The sequence below is a fragment of the Panonychus citri genome, unplaced genomic scaffold (assembly GCF_014898815.1).
Source record: "Panonychus citri isolate SS breed McGregor unplaced genomic scaffold, ASM1489881v1 Contig00108, whole genome shotgun sequence".
In the NCBI taxonomy this organism is placed as follows: Eukaryota; Metazoa; Arthropoda; class Arachnida; order Trombidiformes; family Tetranychidae; genus Panonychus; species Panonychus citri.
The window spans coordinates 217,727-237,739 of NW_026515513.1; the positions used below are offsets into that span (position 1 = coordinate 217,727).

Genomic DNA, 20,013 nt, shown 5'->3' on the forward strand with positions numbered 1-20,013 from the left:
TAAAATCACAATCAAAACTTACAAATATTCAGTCATTGCAATGTTGAAGACAACAAGTAGTTAATGTTATCAAAATTTAGTAACAACTAAATTTAGTTAATTTAATTTAATAATCAAGTGATTATCAATAATGGGTAATGATTAGAAGAAAGTTAATCAGTTGTTTAATTTACTTTTTAATCGTGTCAATAACAATTGAATCAACAATTTCCAATAGAATGGTTAACTCAAATGGACTTCGACGATTGTCATCAACACAATTAACTAAATTGCTTCGTAATTATGATTCCAACAATGGACAGCAAGTTTATTCAACAATTAAGTATTTCTATTGGCCATCGACAATTAACCGAGTTAATCCCTTGCATTCAAGTGAATCAGCGGCAACAATTAACCGAAGACAAATGGAAACTCTTTCAGCCCCCATTTTAATTGCAACTAATTTAGCGACCGCCGGACAATCAAATGGTATAATTAACACAATTGCTGCTCAAGACAATTCGGATAACGGATTAGGTGACCGGTGGGATCGTAATCTTTGGTTTTGGCCTTTAATTTTAGCGACTGCTTTGCCGATCGTAATTGGTGCGATTGTCCTTCCGTTGGCAGTTTTTTTCCTAATTGAATTAATTTTTATACTCTTAATGATGAGAAATCAAGCAGTTCAAGTGACCCCAATTATCCCCAACAATCAAGACACTAATGGTCAACGGAAAGGTCAACGGTATAAGAGATCATACCCTCGATTATATTCCAATGGTAAAGGAAACATTTTAATCTCCCAATTTCGAATACCTGGAAAAGTTAATCATTATAATCTTAATTTGGATCAAAATGAGTTAATCGATTTTGTTGAGCAACAATTTATTCAATCATTTAAACGGTATAACAAAATTATTCACATCTATTGATAGAGTTGGATTAAAATGCCTTGTGATAAGTTAATTGTGTAAATATGAAAGAAAAAAAGAAATATGAATGGATTAAATTTGATTAGATTGATTATGATAAAGAGAAAGAAATTTTATTTCTTTTGCATTGATTAGTTTGTTTTAGTAATAATCTTTGCTTTTGATGACGATGAACAAATGATAAATAAAGACTGATTCAATGTCTTTGAAATGGCATGAAGAAAAAAAAATCATCGTTAAAACAAAATACTTATAAGAAAATTGATATTGAAGAGAGGAGAAGGAGTGAGAAAGGGAGAGAGAAAGAGGGAGAGAGAAAGAGATGGAGATGGACAGAGGGAGAAAAGAAAGATGAAGAAAAAAATATAATTATGGAGACTTGAAAGTGTATGGCTCATATTCGATCTCTTGTCTTAATAGGCTGTGTAATATGAATTCTGAGTTGAGAACCGCTGAAATTGAGAAGAGAAAAACAAAGATAAAAGAATAATTAATCATCGTGTTGATCGATCAAAGATTAAATTGTGAACATTAAGGAAGAAAAACTTACGAGTTTCTTTTTCAAAGAATAAGTCACAAGTATGAAGGTCTTCTTCTTTCGTGATAACTGCAAAAATTATATCGTTACGACGCTATGGGAAGATAAAAAGTAAAATTAGTTCTCCTTATCCTTAAAAGATCAGCTGATAAACTGATGAAGCGAAGATAGAAAATTGTTTACCTTTTTAAGTGCATGCAACTGTTTAGGTGAAGGTCCTTTCTTGGTAACCATTGCTCCGGCACTTTCAGCGATCTCTTTTAATATCTTAAATGAAGGTAGACAAGATCGGGTAATGTAAAAAACATGATCTTTAAAAAGCGGCGTTTTCCGGGCTTTTCGTCGTGCTAATGATTCTTTGAGATCAAAACCATATAAATGTTCACCTTTGGGATCAGATAAAATATATTGACTTTCGTCAAGTAAATGAGAGCGTTTAAAACTATCAACAATCCAATCAGAAGTTAATATATGGTCCGCGTAATTGAAGGCACACATGAATTTAGATGTCCTCGCAATTCTATTTACAATAAGGTGGGTGCATTTGTTAAATTCATTGGTTAATGTTAATCCAAGTTTCTTTGCGTACTCTTTTAGTTCACTTAATAAAGTAACATCATTAAAACCGGTGAACATCACTTTAACAGCAGCTCTATCAGGACTAGCATTGGCGAAAGGTGCTACCATCAGGGGAGGTGGTGGTGGCAAATTTCCTGTCAAATTTTCATTAGTTGATCCTTCATTGGATGGCTCTAATTTCACTTTTTTCATAGTTGGTTCATTTGATAAACAATCTTTGTTATCATTAATGTCTAAATTTGCTAATGAAGAAACAGTGTTTTCTGGTTTTTTTGCAATTAAAGTTGGTACAGGTTTAGGTGCATCTGGGATTTGATCAACTTCCATTGAATCGACTGTTAAAGTTGAAGCCAAAGGTGGTAAAGTTGGTGGTGGTTGAGGTTGTTGTTGCTGTTGAAGTGGGAGCTGTGGGGGTGGTTGTTGTTGCAAAGTAGAAGGAGATGGTGGTGGTTGTATTTGAGTAGTTGATGTTGTTGATGGAGGAGGTGGTGGTGGTGGTGGGGGGAGAGAAGGCAGTACCGATGATGTTGGTGTTTGTACAGGAGATGGTTGAGTTGGAGGAGGTGAAGGCTTTTTTCTTATATCTTCTTCCTTCAAAGCCATTATCCTTCGAGGCAGATCTTCTGGAACTTTTAATGGCACTTTCCAACTAGCCAGTAATGGCTTGACTAAATTATAATCTATTTCACAACAATCTTTTGACTCGAACTTGGTATATCTTTGAGATTTATGCAATGCACTTAAAGCTTGGTTATGATGGCCAAACAGAATATCTTGTAACCATGTTAAATTAACGACTGGCATGTCCCATTGGAGAGCCTTTCTAAATTTGGAGCCCTCGAGCCTAAAGTAAAGATGATAATAAAAATAGTTTAAATTTGATTGCAACAGATAAATAGATTAGATAAATAAGATCAATTTACCTTTTACAGATTAAAATTGTATTTTTATGGTTGAGGTAATTGGTATATTGAGCACCTGTAACTTTAATCAACTCTTTAACAAATACTCTCTCGTTCCCTTCAAAATTGGTCAACGTAATGATATGATCTCTACATGGAAGAAAATCTCCATCAAACGCTCGAGGCAAATGCCAAATCTTATAAGGTGGTCTCATTTTACCCTCAAGGATAACATCATTTAACCAGAACAATGTGACACATCTTTTACCTTCTTTTAATGCCTGTGTATAAGAAAAAAGCGGGAAAAGAACGTTAATTAAATTCTAGATGAAAAACTGGTTTACAAAATGTGAAGAAAAGATTGAGAACAAAATTTTTTTTACCTGTTGTACCACCGGATTCTGTTGGGTTTCACATATTACATGGGTACATTTCTCTGTATACACTTTTTCCATCTCCCCTCCATATTTGTGAACTATTTTTTTACAACTTTCCATGCGTTCATCACTTACAGTGCAGATATTTTTCTCTGCTTCTAGAAAAAAGAAAACACAACCAGCTAAACAAAAAGATGGAGGAACTAGTATTCGAGGTTCATGACCAAACAGTCTTTCCGGTAGCTGCTCTATCGGAGGTGGACCAGAAGGAATGAGTTCTCCATTGGGTAACATCTATATTTATATGTATGAGAATTGAATTTTTTTTTAGGGAAAACAAAAACAAACAAAAAATAAAAGATTAGTTAAAATTATTCGGGAGAAAATTTTTCATGCAAAAAGTTCATGCTTAGGCCACCGAAATTTGTGGAGCTTACCACACCAGAGGCTCCTGAGCATCCTGATTTACTCTGAGCAATGGGTACCGAAGTACTCTCAGAGTTTGGAAGATTTGAGACAGAAGAAAAAGTAGAAGAGCCGTCACCAGCATGAGATTGAGAAGAGGGGGTTTGAGGAGGAGTGCTAACTTCAGTTGAGGGCTTGAAATTAGCTACAATTGAAGCATTATTGTTTTGTAATCGGGTGTTAAGAAAATTGGCTAATGTGGTTTTAGTTTTTGGGGTGACTACTGCTGAGGTACATGTACTTGTGATTGAGGGATGGGTGATTGTTAGTGTGGTGATAGTGGCAACGGTTGAGGCAGTTGAAGCGGTAGAAGCGCTAGGACTAGGGCTAATGCAGTTACTTATGCAAGTAACTGCATTTGATGAGGGAGGGGTTGTACTGAGTAAACGTACATTGCTAAGGGATGAAGCTAAAGCTGCAGTTTGTTTCAATTGTTCACTCGCCTGATTAGCTACAGGGAAACGTTGACCAATGGTCTGCATGATACGGACAGGGTGATGTTGGTTTCCAAAGGGTAACTGTTTCCTAGCTCCATCATGCTGAGGAGTATGTAATATCTGTGGTGTGCCTGGACCATTTTGTTGAGCGGTGAGTAGATTATTGGACGGAGATCTAATTAATGGACGTTGTTGGCTTGGAATCATTGGACTTTCTGGAGTAGGAGCCCATTGTTGATTCCAATTGGGTCCACCTTGACCACGAATTAATGTCTGGTTAGGTTTTTGTACGGAATGAGGTTCCAACTGTACTCCAGAATGTTCAGGAGGAGGAGGTTGTACTGGATGTTGAGAGGGAATTTGAGTTGGAATAACATGTTGTTGATCATGTAACTGTTGCGGTGTAGCTGCTTGTTGTTGTTGATGCTGCTGCTGTTGTTGTACTCCAACCATTTGAGGAGCTTGTTGAAAATGTGAGTATTGAACTTGAGGTGGACCTTGTCTTTGTATCAATTGACCCTGAACTGGAATCTGAGTAGACATAAAAATAATATTGCAAAAAAAAAGTGGTTGGGATTAATTCAATACATCAAAATATATTCTGAAATACTTACACCTTGTCTAATAAGAGTTCGTGGTGGACCACCAGCAACAATTTGTTGAGTTTGAACTGCTCCTCGAAATTGACCTCTGGGCATTTGCTGAAAGTTTGGTTGCATTCGCAATTGGGGTACTCTCTGGACTTGTGATGGTCCAATAGCAACTTGTTGCCCTTGTTGATTGTAAATTGGTGCCCCAGGTTGCTGTAAATAGAATCGAAATTAATAACTGCGAATATGTAAACATTTTGCTCGAACTTACCATAACTTGTTGTACTCCTTGCATAACTGGCCTTTGATGAGGTTGCCCAAGGTGTTGTTGGTATACAATCTGTTGCTGTGAACCTGTTCTGATTAAATGAGGTCCATTGTGTTGGCTAATATTGACCATTTGTGGTGGTGCATTGTGCCTTTGGATCTCAATGAATTGTTGATTTTGAACCATTCGAACAGAGTTTGATTGTTGCATATCCTGCATTAAACTATCTTGATTGTTTGATGGTGAAGCGAAAACTTGAGTTTGTTGAATGGGCCCTCGCATCATTTGCTGACCAGGTTGTAGTTGTTGCATGTGAGGAGGCCTTTGTTGCGGTTGTTGTTGCATAGGAGCTACTTGTCTTTGTACCTGAATCATTTGTTGACCTTGTACAAAGCGAATTTGTTGATTAGGGTCTTGGACGGTTTGATTCTGATTTAAGGTATTAACATATTGAACTCCAGGTGAGACCATGCCTGTGGGACCAGGATAGTTTGGTGGTCCAACCATTTTAAATGCAATCTGATTGGGTTGTTGTTGCGCTTGATTTTGAATAGGTTGTTGGTTTTGTAAGTGATATTGTTGATTCTGAATATATTGCTGTTTCAAGTGAGGCTGTTGTTGAATCTGGGCAAATTGTTGTTGTTGCTGCTGCTGTGATTGTTGCTGTTGTTGCTGCTGTTGTTGTTGCATTTGATGTGGGATTTGTGAATGAGAATGTTGAAGCTGTTGTAATTGTTGCTGGGGTTGGTGGGGCTGTTGGATTTGTTGTTGAGGATGAAGAGCTTGCTGTTGATTCTGAACAAAAGAGGAATGCACGATCGCTGTTTGCCCATCTTTCAATGCTAAAAATTTAAAAAGAAAATAAGAAAATAATTATTAGCAATAATAAAGCGAAAACATTACAATTAAAATAAAATTCTTACGAGGATAATGTTGTTGGATGTGTTGCTGTTGCTGTTGTTGTTGATATTGCTGTTGAGGGAGTTGTAATTGCTGCTGAGGATGTTGAGGATGCTGTAAATGTTGAAGCTGAGGAGGGTGTTGTACTTGTGTTTGTTGTTGATGGATTTGCTGCTGAGATGATTGAATCTGGTGGACAGATTGATGGTTTTGTTGATGTATTTGTAACTGAGGAGACTGTTGTGGTTGTTGCTGCTGCTGTTGTTGTTGTTGTTGTTGTTGTTGTTGTTGTTGTTGTTGTTGTTGAGGCTGAGGCTGAGGTTGAACTTGTTGTAAGGCTGAAAAAAAGCAAAAAATAAAGTTTAAATTAGAATATGATAAATTATTAATTTTATGAGAAATCGATAATGGTTCAAAAGAGTTTTTTTAAAGAGAAAACGATTCTTAAGAAATAGATGATAAAGAAACCATCGATTCGTAAAAACTTGCGTCAGCCAAAGATTTGATCACATTTAACACATAAATCTAGTGGTATACATATTATGTAAGTGAATATGAAATTACCTGGTGGCTGGATTCTTTGTTGTAAAATAATTGGTTTAACCGGCATTTGAACACCCTCATTGGCCTGTCCTCGGGGTGTATGTTGACGAACCTGAACAAAATTAACTTGTTGTTGTCGTATTTGTGGTTGTTGGAGGGCCAAGTAAACTTGGCGAGGTTGACCACTTTGTTGTGGTACAGCGGGAGTCATTTCTTGGTTTTGAGAAGGCACCAAAACTCTTAATGGTCTAGCTTGTTGCATGGGCCCAGGGGGAGCAGAGACACTGGTAATCATGGTAGAAGGAGGCAGAGAGACAGTTCTTAAAGTGACTTGAGTTGTTGATGTACAAGTTGACATGATGTTATTTTGTTCCATGGTGGATGTTGGAGTAATAGTCATCGTTTCTTGAATTGATACAGGTATTATAGAGGTTTCAGTCTTTAATTCGGACTTGTAATCCGGTGTTATGATAAGTTTAGGATGATATAACCCCTCCTCATATAACCTTTTACCTTTAATACTGTCAACAATCCAATCAGGAGTAACAATTTTAATCTTATCACCCATGGACAAAGCTTTTTCATATTTGATCCCTTCAGTTTTACAAGAAATCAGATGAGTACACTTCGAGTCTAAATCAATTTGAAATGATCCACCATGGTATGTAACCATACTCCAAATAGAGTCAAGATCTTCCCGTGAAAGGTTAGAGGGACAGACAATAATATTAGACATCAGTCTGTTCTTGAGAGGAGAGAAAGCAGCAGTCCTGGAGGTAGAAAATGAAAAGAGGTTATAATTAAAGTAAAAAGGCAATAAAAGAAATCGAAAATTGAGACATACGGAAGAAGACATCCTGCTTTACCGCTTAACCAGACCCAACGACTCTGTTTACATAAAACAATAAAAAAATAGATAAGAATCATAAGTCAGGATTTTGACACAACATTTGCGATTGTGATACTCACAGTAACCACAGGTTTTTCATATATTTCTACAGCTTGACATACATCCTGATGGTCCGGATTATTGGCAATCAAATGAGTGGCAATATCAGAGAGATAATTTACAAGTTTACCACCTCCTTCAACCAGAATTTTTTTGACCTAATAAAGGATGAAAAGAATAAGACAAACAAAGAGTTAACATAACGAGATTAAATGGCCAAGTAAGACATTCCAATCGATGATAAACTTAGGTCAGTGTGGTTATCCATAAGTACACAAGAAAAAAAGCCAAAGAAGAAAGAGGATAGAGAAAGAGCATGAAAGAGATGGAGAAGGAAGAAGAAGAAGAAGAAGAAGAGGAAACACAAGATACAATAGTAATAGAGGAAAGATGGATTAGTAGAAACGAGACAACTCATACTAACCTCTTCAGCAGCATCAACATCATCACAAATGCAAAATTGAACACCTTTGAAGAGATCAGGTTTAACATGGATAACCTAGAATGTAGAGAAGAGATAAAAAGAATAAAAAGTTAATTAGATAAACATTAATTGAAAGAGATACATGAATGAGCAAAAATACTGGAACACACAAAAAGAGATGAAGAAAAGAAAAACAGAAAAACGAGGGAAAATGTTTCAACCAAACCAGCATATATGAAGAAAAAGAGATACACACACAATCAAGAGAACACTGAGAAACACACATGAACACACGCACACATAGAAGAAGAAGAAAACACAGTAATAAATGCGATTAGAAAACGAGAAACAAAGAGAAAGAGAGAGAGAGAGAAAAAATAAAATAGAGAAAAAAAAATCTCCAATACCTTGTTGTCACCATTACTTGAAGGGTTACCATCATTTTCACTTTTATCCGGTTCATCCATGTTGCCCTTTGCCCTGTTATCTTGAGGAGACATGAACCAAGGTTAACCAGGAATTAACCTAGGAACCGATCGTCATTAGAAAAATTAATTGTCTCCATTGAATCAAATTAATTCAAAGTTAAAAAAGAAAACACAACATTCAAAAATTGGTACGAGAAAGGAAAAGATGATCACTAGAAAGAAAGAAAAGAAAGAAAGAGATCCCGCCTTCTCTCTCTTATCATTTTCCTTTTGGCGCTTAAATTGAATGGAAAAACAAATTGTTCTTTTTTTTGTTTTTTCTTTTTCTCTCGGAAAATAACATTGATTACAAATTAATTTAATTCTCATTTGAATAATAAATGTTGTTTACTATTGTTTCTTGTGGATTGTATAGTTGTAGAGGTTTATGTTTTAACCATTGATTGGGCTAAATTGTGAGATGATTTGAATTTATCTCTTTTCTTCAACATCGTTCTTGTGTTTTTATTATATTTTATTGTGAAATATTTTATAGACACGATGAGAGATATAATCTTAAGATTCACTTGAAATGAAATGGAAACTTGATTTTCACTTTTTCTTCAATTGTTGAATTAAATGTTCACCATGTTTCTCATGGTGTATGAGTTTTTTCTTGTGGGTGAAGTCATTTGAATTGTTTTTCACACAAATGGTAAAACGTTATGTTGATTATAATCCTTATTGGTTTGTTGGGTTTGTTTGTTAGTCGATTGTTTTTCTTTGTAATGAGAAAAGGTGAAATAAACATTTCGTAGTACACAGAAAGAGTAAATAGTAATTCAGTCAGGAATTGAAATTGAGCAGAGTAATTTTGACCAGCAAAGAGAAATGTATTTGGTAGAAAAACAAAATTACCGACAATTTGATTTATACTATTGAAAGTTCAATAGACATGAAAAAAATGTGATTCCAAAGATGATGAATTTTCAACCAGATTACCAAAAATGCTCATCCAACCAGATTAATCTGCTATTATTATTGATGCTCTAATTGAAATAATCTCTAAAATGAGATCAAAATGATACAATAAACACATAGAAAAGAATAGAAAACAAGTGACAAAAAGAAAAAAGAAAAAATAACGGAATCGAAAGAGAAAAGAAAAAATAGTCTTCAAGCCGAAAAGCGAATGTTCAAAGGAAAACAATTAGATCAAAATTACGACGATAAAATAGTTTAAATAGAAATAGAAAAAGAAAAATCAAATTAACTAAACAAAATAGAAAAATAATTAAAACAACAATTAAAATAAAAAGAGAAAAAGATTTTCTTTTAGTTGATGCGAAAAAGCAACAGTGTCGCCACTTGATTCGTTCGTAGAAAAGAAAAGAAAAGAAAGAGAAAAAAGAAAGAGAAGAGGCGGGCAAGAAAGAGAAAAGAGAGAGAGAGAAAGGTAACAGTTTTGTAGAGATGGAAATTGTTTCAAACGATGATGATGATTACGATGGTTAAGATGAAAGAAGATTATGTTAATTGTGAATCTCCAGATTCTGATCCTGGTCAACGTTTAAACGGTGATACATCAATTGGCCTTAAAAAGGAAATCGGTCTTCTAAATGGAGTTGGAATAATCGTCGGAATAATTGTTGGCTCTGGAATCTTCTTAACACCCAAAGGTGTCCTACAAGATGCCGGTTCCATTGGATTATCTTTAATTGTTTGGATTGTTTGTGGAATTCTGGCCACAATCGGTGCTACCTGTTATTCTGAGCTTGGAACATCCGTTCCCAAATCGGGTGGTGATTATGCCTACATCAAGGAAGCCTTTGGACCCTTACCTGCCTTCCTTTTCCTTTGGGTAGCCATGTTTATTATCATGCCCGCCGGTAATGCGATCGCTGCAATTACCTTTGCCAATTATCTTCTTCAACCATTGTATAATTGTTCCCCACCCGATGATGCTGTTAGATTAATTGCTGCTGCTGCGATTTGTAAGTTTCTTATTTAATTCTCTCACTAATTAACTTTAATTTTCTCTCTTTCACTTTAATGTAAACCTTACATTTCCCTCCTTTTATTTCAAGTGATTTTCTCTTTTTCCCATAATCTACATTTTTCAACTTCTTTTTCTTCTTAAATTCTATTCTCTTTTAAAAAAATTTCTTTTCTTTTTTCTCTCTATATGAGTTAACCATGTGATTAATCATCTTCAAAAAAAGTTACATCAATTTGTAATTATATTGTTCGGGTTGTACAAGGTTAACATCAAACCAATAATTTTCTTTATCCATTTTTGTTTGATTGTCTAAATTATCCTTGCGGATTCATGAGTTGATGTCAATTTAATAAGTTAACTAATTTGGATCAAGTGAATAACAATAAGATTTGTTGACAGAATATTAATTATTCTATGTTTTAATTAACATGCTAAGAAATCTGACAATATGAGAAAGGAATCTAATCAAGGTTATCTAATCAAATTACATGTATAGACTGTACAATGATGGTATTAATTGCTTACTAATCAGTGTAACAATCATTTATTTATAAATATGTTCAAACAATTGATTGTTTTCAACTTTTAATTACCTTTCAATTTTTATCTTCTCAACTTTTTGATTAATTATTTTTATCTTCTTCTTGTTAATAGGTTTTCTTACCTTCGTTAATTGTTATAATGTTAAATGGGCAACAAGGACCCAGGATATTTTCACTGTTTCCAAAATAATTGCCTTAATCATAATCATAATCACTGGAGCTGTTCACCTAATCACAGGTTAGTTATGGGAAATTAAAATGAACGATTAATTTTTTTCACAATTGAAATTATAACTGTTGATTGGTTCATTGATTCTACCCTTGGATGATGGAAAATTATTGTTAAATCATGTTTGTTTATCAACAATTAACTTTTGATTGTTTATTATCATTAGTATTATTACCTAGTGTGTGATGATTGTGCAAATTGGTATTTTAATTATTGATAAGTTGGGGTCAAATTACAATTCAAATTGTAATATTGAGAGACTTGCAATCATTACAATCTGATTAACCTTTACTTTCCATGTAACAATTAACTTTCATTACCATGAAACATTTTCATTTTTACTATTCAAATTAATCTGATTCAGCTTAAATTTAAATTCAGTTATGTCATCAAATGTTTATTCACTATCAATAGCTAATTAATTGTTGTCTAGATTGATTTAAATTCAACAAGAATCTTAATCATTAACATTTACAATCTTTAATCATCACTTGGTGACATATCGACACTTTAACCGGAAACTTGATCCTATTTCCGTTTAAATTGTCACAGAAACATTTAAGTTAACTAACTATATTTCCTGACAGTTTACTAACTACAATTTGATAGTTCTACCAGTTATCATGGTTAAATAATTATAATTCAAGTTTATTTGTCAACATGAGATACTAATATTATTACATGTAAGTTTTTCATGATTAACTTTGAAAAATGTTGCCAAGACTTGATTCTTGAAACAATTTGGTTTCTGTTAACTGAATCAAAAGATTAAAACTTTTTTTTTTATATATTTCAATGAGAAAAATTAACTTTTTAACAACACAATTTAATCTTGGCGACAACGAGTAGTTAATTAATTGCCAGAATTAATCATCGAATCAGTTTTGTCCCAAGTCTTAACATTGCGCCATTGTGAGTACATTTACCTGTGAAACTTGAACATTAAATCAAATTAAGTTGATTGTCTCATGTTTCTGACATTATATATGATTAACCTTAACCATTAATTGTTGATTGTCTCTCCCTGATTGTCTACGATTCCATTAATCCTCTTAAACCCTGAACATACTAATCTCTTTTTTTTTCATTAGGTCATTGATCATGTTATACTGATTGATTTAACTCTTCAACTTCAATTGTTAGCAATCAAAGTTAATTCCTTTGATAAATTTGATAATAACGAAAATTGAAAATCAATCCAATCAAATTACAATTAATCTTAAACTTTCAATTACTCTCATGAGTGAACAAAGTAGTTGGAAAACTTGTAAAGTGATTATAACATTTAACTTTAATTGTTTTCGTCTGGATTGCTTTCTATATCTTAATTGCGGAGATATTAATTTGATTTATCTATTTAAACTGTTTCAATTACATTACATGGATATGTTTTCATAAAAAAGATTGAACAATTTACATCTTGAGTTAATTGTGATCAATATTATAGCAGTTGAATCAACTTAATCAAATGAACCAGTTGATTAACCATCTTCAATTTAGGTTAATCTTTTATTCCCGTGAAGAGATTAACTTGTAGATTTATTTGATTCTGTTTTCACTTGATTAATCTTCTATTCCCAAGTTTAATTAACTCTCAATAAATCAATCAATGATTATAAACATAATTGAATTGAGTTCCATTGCTAAGAAATCAATGTACATAATTAAATGTCTGTTGAAAGTTATCATCGTGTCGATAGTGATTTCTTATGTAATTTACTTTTAATTGTTAACTACTGATAACAATTAACTATTAACTTTTCACCATATGAATATTGATTACAATTTGAAGTAAATTATATTATTAATAGCAATTGAATCTACTTTAGATAACTTTTCTCATGATCAATGATTTCAAATTAATGAATTAGCTAAACTTAATTGTTGGTGAAAGGTGATTATGATTGTGTTATATTGATATAATATAATCAAGTACTTGAGACTTTCATTAATGATTATATTCAGTGTTAAATTAAAATGGCCATTCAAATGAATTAGATTGTAGTGTTTATCAACAAATAACCAATTTGGTTTATTAGGTCAACAAGTTATATTATTATAATGATCATCATCAGTTGATTGTTACAATTTATTATATAAATGATCTCACCTAAAAATAGTTTCGTCGCCTACTCTTAAAAGTCAATCAAAAAAGATTCATCTTAATGATTTAATGATTGTTAGGGTGTTAACAATTTATATTAAATCCACTTGAAAGGTTGTCTAATTAATAGTAATAATCAAGTCTCTCAATCAATCAATCAAGTTATACACAGAGAGATGGACGAATTGTGAATCATAACTAATCACCAATCCAATGAATTTAAATGTGATTCTAAATGGTAATTTAATTTTTTAATTTCTTTTTTAATTGTTATTACAGGAAAAACTCAAAATTTAACAAACATTTGGGAAAACACTGCAACCGATCCTGGTAAAATTGCTGCTTCATTTTACTCTGGTTTATTTTCTTATGCTGGATGGTAAGACAATCACGATTAGATTATGTTTGCAATTAGAGATAATTGAATTAATTTATCCACATGGTGCGTGTTTAGCTTCAGTCTCCAAAGCAACGAAAAATGAAATCAATTCATAAACAATTAACTCGACAATCAACAAGTTTTTAGCTTAGTTTTTCATTGATTAGATTAACACCCAAATCAAATTAACCAGTTCAAACAAACACAAGAGATATGTTTATATTTACAATACAATCATGATAATGAAAGAAACTTAATCTGATTATTTGATGAAAATATTAACACTAATTAATATTCTCGGTTTATCTTTACCCTCACAGGAATTATCTTAATTTCGTTACCGAAGAATTGAAAGATCCTTTTCGTAATTTACCTCGAGCGATTAATATTTCGTTACCATTTGTTACCATCATTTACATTCTTGCCAATTTGGCCTATTTCGTGGTTCTAACTCCGGATGAAATTCTTGCTACCGATGCAATTGCCGTTACCTTTGGAGATAAAACTCTAGGATTATTCAGATGGTCGATGCCTTTTTTCGTGGCCTTATCCACATTCGGTGGCCTTAACGGAGGCATTTTTGCCTCTTCACGACTATTTTTTGTCGGAGCTCGACATGGACACATGCCAAGTTTTGTCGCAATGGTCAATATACGCTACTATACACCAGTCAATTCACTAATTTTCTTGGTAATTAATCAATTAAACTTTACAAATGACCGAAGAAAAGCTTAATTGTTTACATTTCTCTTTCTATTTACAGGGTTTATTAACTTTGTTATATTTAACAACAACTAAAGTGTATTCGTTAATCACTTATGCATCTTTCATCGAATCACTTTTCACGACCTTATCCGTTGCTGCTCTTCTTTGGCTAAGATATAAACAGCCTGAACTTTCCCGACCAATTAAGGTAAATTATAAAAAAAAAGAAACTAACAATCAATCTACAAAATTTATTTATGATAAATTAAAAAACTCTATGATCAAACAATCCATTTAAACTGTCCCTCCACCATTTTGGCTCGAACAAGAGTTTTAAACATCAACTTGTGTGACTAATATCATTTGACATTTTATTCGATTATTATCAATCTAATATCTATACTTCTAATCAATTTACAATCAATTAGGTTAATTTAATCTGGCCAATTGTTTTCTTTGTTGTCTGTCTATTCCTGGTATTATTACCAACTTATACCAAGCCCGTTGAAACAGGAATCGCGGCTTTAATCACCTTGATGGGAATTCCAGTTTATATGATAACAATTTACTGGCAAAATAAGCCAACAATTTATAAAAATTTTATTGGTAAGTCCGATTGATTATCTATTTTTGGGTTAAATTATCTTAATTCTAATTGTTATCCTTTGTTTTTCTCTTGCAACAATTTAGAGTCTGTGACCAAGTTTATACAAATTTTCTTCCTCAGTGTGGCAGAAGAAAAATCTGAGTAAAGTTTATTTTTCGATTCTCTTTTTTTATACTAATTTAAAGAGTTTATTTATCTTTTTTTGCATTCAATTAAATACAATTAAAAAGTCAAATTCCAATAAATGATTTTGATAAATATTTTCATTGTTTTTTACCTTTTGTTTTGTTTTGAGAAAGTGAGAACGACGGACTTTGGATCTTAAGGTGTTTGTGTTGTTTTTCCGTAGGTCGGTATATAGAAATATGAAATGGAAACAAAAAAAAACGAAGATGAAATATGAAAAAATATGAGATTATTTCTGTGACACGTCTAGAGCTCCAAAGCGTTTTTGTCGTTTTAATAATTTCTCTTGAGCGTCAATTTCTTTAACCGATTCAGAAATGACTCCAAATCGTTCAGCTCGTTTTTTTAATGTTTCTTCATCACAATCAACACCAGAGGAAATGATACCAGCTTTTTTGGCCGATTCTGAGATCGCGAATCTGGCAGCTCGTTTTTTTAAAGTCTCTTCATCGAAACCAAGACCAGAGGAAATGACATCACCTTTTTTCGCTGACTCTGAAATGGCAAATCGGGCAGCACGTTTCTTCAATGTTTCTTCATCACAATCAACCCCAGAGGAAACGATTCCCACTTGTTTGGTTGCCGCTGAAATATCAAATCGGGCAGCACGTTTTTTTAATGTCTCTTCATCCGAAGGCTTATCAATACTACGTTTCAATTGAGAGTTAGTTTTATCCATCACTAAATTAACAAGTTAAACTTATAAAAAAAAAAAGATTCTAAATGATCAAAAAACTAAACAAACTAAATTGAATTAAAAACTAAACAATAAATGATTTCGAGATGATTTTAAAAGCAGAATTTATTGTTTACAAAAAAAAGAAAAATTCAAAACAAACTCCGCCTTTTTCTTAGAACGCGCCAAATTCAAAATCGCAAAATTCTAATCACAATTAAGATAATTACGAAAAAAGTTAACCATTCAAGTTAATTAAATAGCAACAAACTTACAAATGATAGTAATCATATTCTAGAAACATTAATAAACATGAATATGATTACAAGTAAACATAAAAATCACCAGAAAGTTAATTGATTAGCTAATTACGTTTACTTATAATGAGAAGAAAAAAAAATTAACTTAAAATTTAAATTGTTGTTGTTTGTACTTGTTGATCAAGTTGAGATGAACCTTGAGCAATTTAGATTCTTAATATTACCATAGAATAGTTTTCTAATTGTTTCCTTGTTGAGACTAATTGTAATTTCTAATTCAAGGATAATAATAAAGTGACAGAGATTATGAGTCAGGTAAACAAGAGGAAGAAGAAACAAAAATGAGCTCATAACAATTTCCGTGTTAATTTTTTACTCTAATTTGTTAATTGATTAGTTCAAATTCTAATTAATATCATTGGAACATCTTTTCATCCCCTTGACTGTTAAATCTTCCATCATCTTCCTTTCAGAGAAAGAGACAAAAAGGGAGAAAGAGAGAGAGAGAGAGAGAAAAAAAAATAAGAGAGAGAATCTCATCTTTCCTCATTTGTTGAATATTCTTACCTGTGTGTTGATGTGTTAGAGAAAAGGGAAACGTGTCTCTTTCACTTACTTTCTTTCTCTCTTTCTTACTTTAATTAATTTCTCTTTCTCTCCTTTCAATTTCATCAACTAATTGTCATCATAATGGGAACTAAATCAAGTCTATTAGTTGCTACAATAATCGCTTCCATTGCTGTTTATCTATCACTTTATTGGAGGAAAACAGAGTTACCCAAACACTATCTAGATGATCATTATTTTGGTGTCCAGAAGATAAAAGGTTTGGTCATTTTTTGTTATTCTCTAATTACCAACAACTTGTAAATTGTCAATTTAGAATTGGATTGAATCCTAAATTCTATTGTAATATAATGCATTTCAATGTTGATCATCTCTCATGTGTTTACCATTTTCTTTTCTAATTCTGTTTTCTATTCTATTACCTTTGTAGATGGAGATAAATTACCTTCTGATAATGTGAAGATTGAAAAATTTACCATTAATATTGATGATTCCGTGCTGATTGACCTTAAAGAGAGACTGAATAAAAGCCGGATAACTGATTCATTGGATGGTGTTAATTTTGAATATGGTTTTAATAGTGAAATTTTGAAGAAGCTTGTTGATTACTGGAATAATCAATATGATTGGAGATCCGTTGAAAAATCACTCAATCAGTATAATCATTTTAAGACACAAATTGAAGGCCTTTCAGTTCATTTTGTTCACATTAAACCGAAAGAAATTGCTTCCAATAAAGTGGTTCCACTAATACTTGTCCATGGTTGGCCTGGTAGTTTCGTTGAATTTTACAAAATCATTCCACTTCTTTTAACACCTAAAAATGGTGTCGTCTTTGAATTGATTATTCCCTCGATTCCTGGTTATGGATTCTCTCAGATTCCAAACAAACCTGGATTCAATGCCGGTCATGCTGCCAGAATTTTCGTCAAATTAATGAAACGTTTGGGTCATGATAAATTCTATTACCATGGAGGAGATTGGGGAGCAGTTATCGGCGATTATACTGCTAAATTATTTCCAAAAAGGTAAATTAATCATCGCCATCATCATCTTAATCTTAATCCTCTCTCCTAGAGATACATCTATTAATTAGTTTCTATGCACTTAAAGTGTTTATCTCTTGAAATATTTAGTCTGAAGTTACAATTCTTATCCTTAAATTACTTATGATCTGATTAACAATTTACATCGTTGATTTAATTACAATGGAACCGAAAGTAAATGACAAGTTCTCCTTCTCTTGTAATCACATTCTAGTTGATTTTATTCAGATGATTAATGTCAACTCATCTAAAGGGTAATTTAGGTAAATTGTCAGTAATTCCAGTACAGATTAAGATAATCTTTTTCTACCAACTTGACTGGTTCATCCTTTTCAATCAAAGAAATGGATTCAATTTGAAACTGCTATTTACCTGGTATTGTTTTCCACTTTTCTTGATTGCAGAATTCAAGTTAATTGAATTCTACTGAATCTTGATCAATAATGTATCTAAATTGTCAATCTAATCCAATTTATTTTCTCTTTTTTTCTTGTCTTCAGTCTTCTAGGTTTTCACACAACATTACCTGGTTTACCAATGTCTCCCTGTGTTTTGATTAAAACCCTAATTGGTTATTTTCTACCTAATTACATTTACGATCACCCTGAAGCTGAGTCGAAAATGTTGACACTTCAATTAATTCCCTATTTGATTAAAGAAACCGGGTATGCACATATTCAATCCACCAAACCAGATACAGTTGGAGCCGGTTTGAATGATAGTCCGGCTGGTTTAGCTGCTTATATATTGGAAAAATTTTCAACTTGGGTTAATAAAAATTACGTTGATAAACCCGATGGAGGTTTATTTGAGAAATTCACAATTGATGAACTTTTAACCAACGTTATGATCTATTGGACAAGCGAAACTATCGTATCCAGCCAACGATTTTACAAAGAAACTTTTCCCAAACTCATGGGATCGGAAAATATTATTTTGAGGTTTGTACAATAATTGATTGATTTCAATCTTTTTACAATCAATTAAATCAATTTCTTCTCATTAATCGTCTATTAGATCACCTATTAAGAAAGAGGTACCCGTTGGTGTTGCTGTTTTTGAACATGAAATTCTGAGGATACCAAAGTTTGCTGCTCAAATTGCCGCTGAGAATTTAGTCCATTACGAGATTATGCCAAGAGGTGGACATTTCGCTGCATTCGAAGAGCCCGAACTGACCGCAAATGATATAAAGAAATTTGTTGCTCGATGTATCGAAGCAGCAAATAAAAAACCGGAATAAATTTAACTACAATTAGAAATAACGAAAGTAAAACAATTGACCAGATTAAAAGCATCAACAAATCCTCTCACACAATTTAATATCAATTAAATTGTGATTATCTTAGGTGAAGAGGTTTTCTTTTTGTACGATTAACTATTCTGATGCTCTCACAATCAACTTAATTGTCAAAGTACAACTTTTTAAAACAATTGTTGATTAATATTTTCTATTAGATAATTTTTTGTTAAAATTTTATTCAATTGCGGGGTTAATTGTGATTTGAGAAATTTAATTACTAATGAAACGGTTAATTATATTCATCAAATTAACAACAACAAAAAGATACAAGAAAAATTTATCAATAAAAACTATAATAGAGTAAATTTTAAACTAATTTGTTAATTTTGTTAATCGTTTAATTTTGATTGATTAACACGATCCAAGAAAACAATAATAATATTTTCATTTGATCACAATCAGTGCAAATTATCAACCATAAACTGCGCAAGTTAATTGAACTATTATTTAAATCAAGTAACTACTTTTATCACAATTAAGCCTTGACCTTGCCCTTGACACAGTTAATTGTTACACTTTTGACTTGGATTAACCTTGAACTGATCTAAATTAACAATATTGCTCTTGATTATCAACCTGAACCTGAACTTATAAACTCAATAATTAAAATTAAACCTCATCCTATACCTTGGCCTAAAAATAACACTACGATATTAACAATTAGTTTTGATTGTCATCAAATCAACTGTCTAATAATAAACTTGAATCAATACAAACTAATCATAAATTTTTGAAATTAAATGAAAAGCTTATCAACTGTTTCAGATGATGAATCTAAATTAATCGGAATCAATTAATAATGAAATTATTGACAACTATCGATTTGTTTTTCAATTATTTTAGCAGAAATTTTAATTACATCATATTTGATTAATTGGTCTTCAATGGGTAATAGATTTCAATCTAATATTGTCTTTACCTAACATAATTTAGTCTTCACCCTGACCTTGAATCGATTGATTGTTACACTTTTAACCTGAATTAACCTTCAATTGGTTCATGATGGAATCATTTTCCTGATTGTTAACCTGAACTTGAACTTTTAAACTAAATTAAATCTCTTCCTAGTTTTAAAGGTCAACCAAATCTGACCAAGGAAATCAAACTTAACCTAAACTGT

At 32.3% G+C, this 20,013-nt stretch overlaps 4 protein-coding genes across 5 annotated transcripts; 2 read left to right on the plus strand and 2 right to left on the minus strand.

Moving 5' to 3' along the window:
* Positions 1 to 998: 998 nt before the first annotated feature.
* Positions 999 to 9,549, minus strand: LOC128389322 (PAX-interacting protein 1-like). 2 transcript variants are annotated; one of them, XM_053348883.1, is made up of 14 exons: positions 8,291 to 9,549; positions 7,884 to 7,958; positions 7,480 to 7,617; positions 7,355 to 7,398; positions 6,532 to 7,280; positions 5,991 to 6,305; positions 5,071 to 5,909; positions 4,824 to 5,012; positions 4,165 to 4,740; positions 3,314 to 3,601; positions 2,952 to 3,211; positions 1,633 to 2,872; positions 1,462 to 1,543; positions 999 to 1,363 (listed from the first exon to the last, which is right to left on the minus strand). In XM_053348883.1, exons 1-14 carry the CDS (start codon positions 8,381 to 8,383, stop codon positions 1,281 to 1,283), a joined length of 4,971 nt encoding a protein of 1,656 aa, XP_053204858.1. In that variant the 5' UTR covers positions 8,384 to 9,549; the 3' UTR covers positions 999 to 1,280. The 2 variants fall into 2 exon arrangements, with proteins under 2 accessions (XP_053204858.1, XP_053204859.1); XM_053348884.1 differs by having other exon boundaries at positions 4,216 to 4,740; positions 8,291 to 8,595.
* Positions 9,550 to 9,744: 195 nt separating this feature from the next.
* On the plus strand, positions 9,745 to 15,115 carry LOC128389329 (Y+L amino acid transporter 2-like). The gene is made up of 7 exons (XM_053348891.1): positions 9,745 to 10,284; positions 10,944 to 11,069; positions 13,444 to 13,543; positions 13,864 to 14,233; positions 14,307 to 14,456; positions 14,677 to 14,854; positions 14,939 to 15,115. The coding sequence occupies exons 1-7, from the start codon at positions 9,783 to 9,785 to the stop codon at positions 14,998 to 15,000; spliced, it is 1,488 nt and encodes a 495-aa protein (XP_053204866.1). The 5' UTR covers positions 9,745 to 9,782; the 3' UTR covers positions 15,001 to 15,115.
* LOC128389341 (uncharacterized) lies at positions 14,938 to 15,833 on the minus strand. Its single transcript, XM_053348902.1, has one exon. It carries the CDS (start codon positions 15,718 to 15,720, stop codon positions 15,271 to 15,273), a length of 450 nt encoding a protein of 149 aa, XP_053204877.1. The 5' UTR covers positions 15,721 to 15,833; the 3' UTR covers positions 14,938 to 15,270.
* Positions 15,834 to 16,319: 486 nt separating this feature from the next.
* LOC128389330 (epoxide hydrolase 1-like) lies at positions 16,320 to 19,198 on the plus strand. Its single transcript, XM_053348892.1, has 4 exons — positions 16,320 to 16,803; positions 16,975 to 17,572; positions 18,091 to 18,531; positions 18,608 to 19,198. The coding sequence occupies exons 1-4, from the start codon at positions 16,668 to 16,670 to the stop codon at positions 18,831 to 18,833; spliced, it is 1,401 nt and encodes a 466-aa protein (XP_053204867.1). The 5' UTR covers positions 16,320 to 16,667; the 3' UTR covers positions 18,834 to 19,198.
* Positions 19,199 to 20,013: the final 815 nt, after the last annotated feature.

Coding starts and splice junctions, on each gene's coding strand:
- LOC128389322 (XM_053348883.1), bottom strand. CDS start 8,383: ATGTCTCCTCAAGATAACAGGGCAAAGGGCAACATGGATGAACCGGAT. Junction 6,306..6,531: donor ACAAAGAATCCAGCCACCAG/GTAATTTCATAT, acceptor GCTTTTTTTCAG/CCTTACAACAAGTTCAACCT. Junction 4,741..4,823: donor GAACTCTTATTAGACAAGGT/GTAAGTATTTCA, acceptor ATGTCTACTCAG/ATTCCAGTTCAGGGTCAATT.
- LOC128389329 (XM_053348891.1), top strand. CDS start 9,783: ATGATGATGATTACGATGGTTAAGATGAAAGAAGATTATGTTAATTGT. Junction 14,234..14,306: donor TCAATTCACTAATTTTCTTG/GTAATTAATCAA, acceptor TTCTATTTACAG/GGTTTATTAACTTTGTTATA. Junction 14,457..14,676: donor AACTTTCCCGACCAATTAAG/GTAAATTATAAA, acceptor ACAATCAATTAG/GTTAATTTAATCTGGCCAAT.
- LOC128389341 (XM_053348902.1), bottom strand. CDS start 15,720: ATGGATAAAACTAACTCTCAATTGAAACGTAGTATTGATAAGCCTTCG.
- LOC128389330 (XM_053348892.1), top strand. CDS start 16,668: ATGGGAACTAAATCAAGTCTATTAGTTGCTACAATAATCGCTTCCATT. Junction 16,804..16,974: donor TGGTGTCCAGAAGATAAAAG/GTTTGGTCATTT, acceptor TTACCTTTGTAG/ATGGAGATAAATTACCTTCT. Junction 17,573..18,090: donor GCTAAATTATTTCCAAAAAG/GTAAATTAATCA, acceptor TCTTGTCTTCAG/TCTTCTAGGTTTTCACACAA.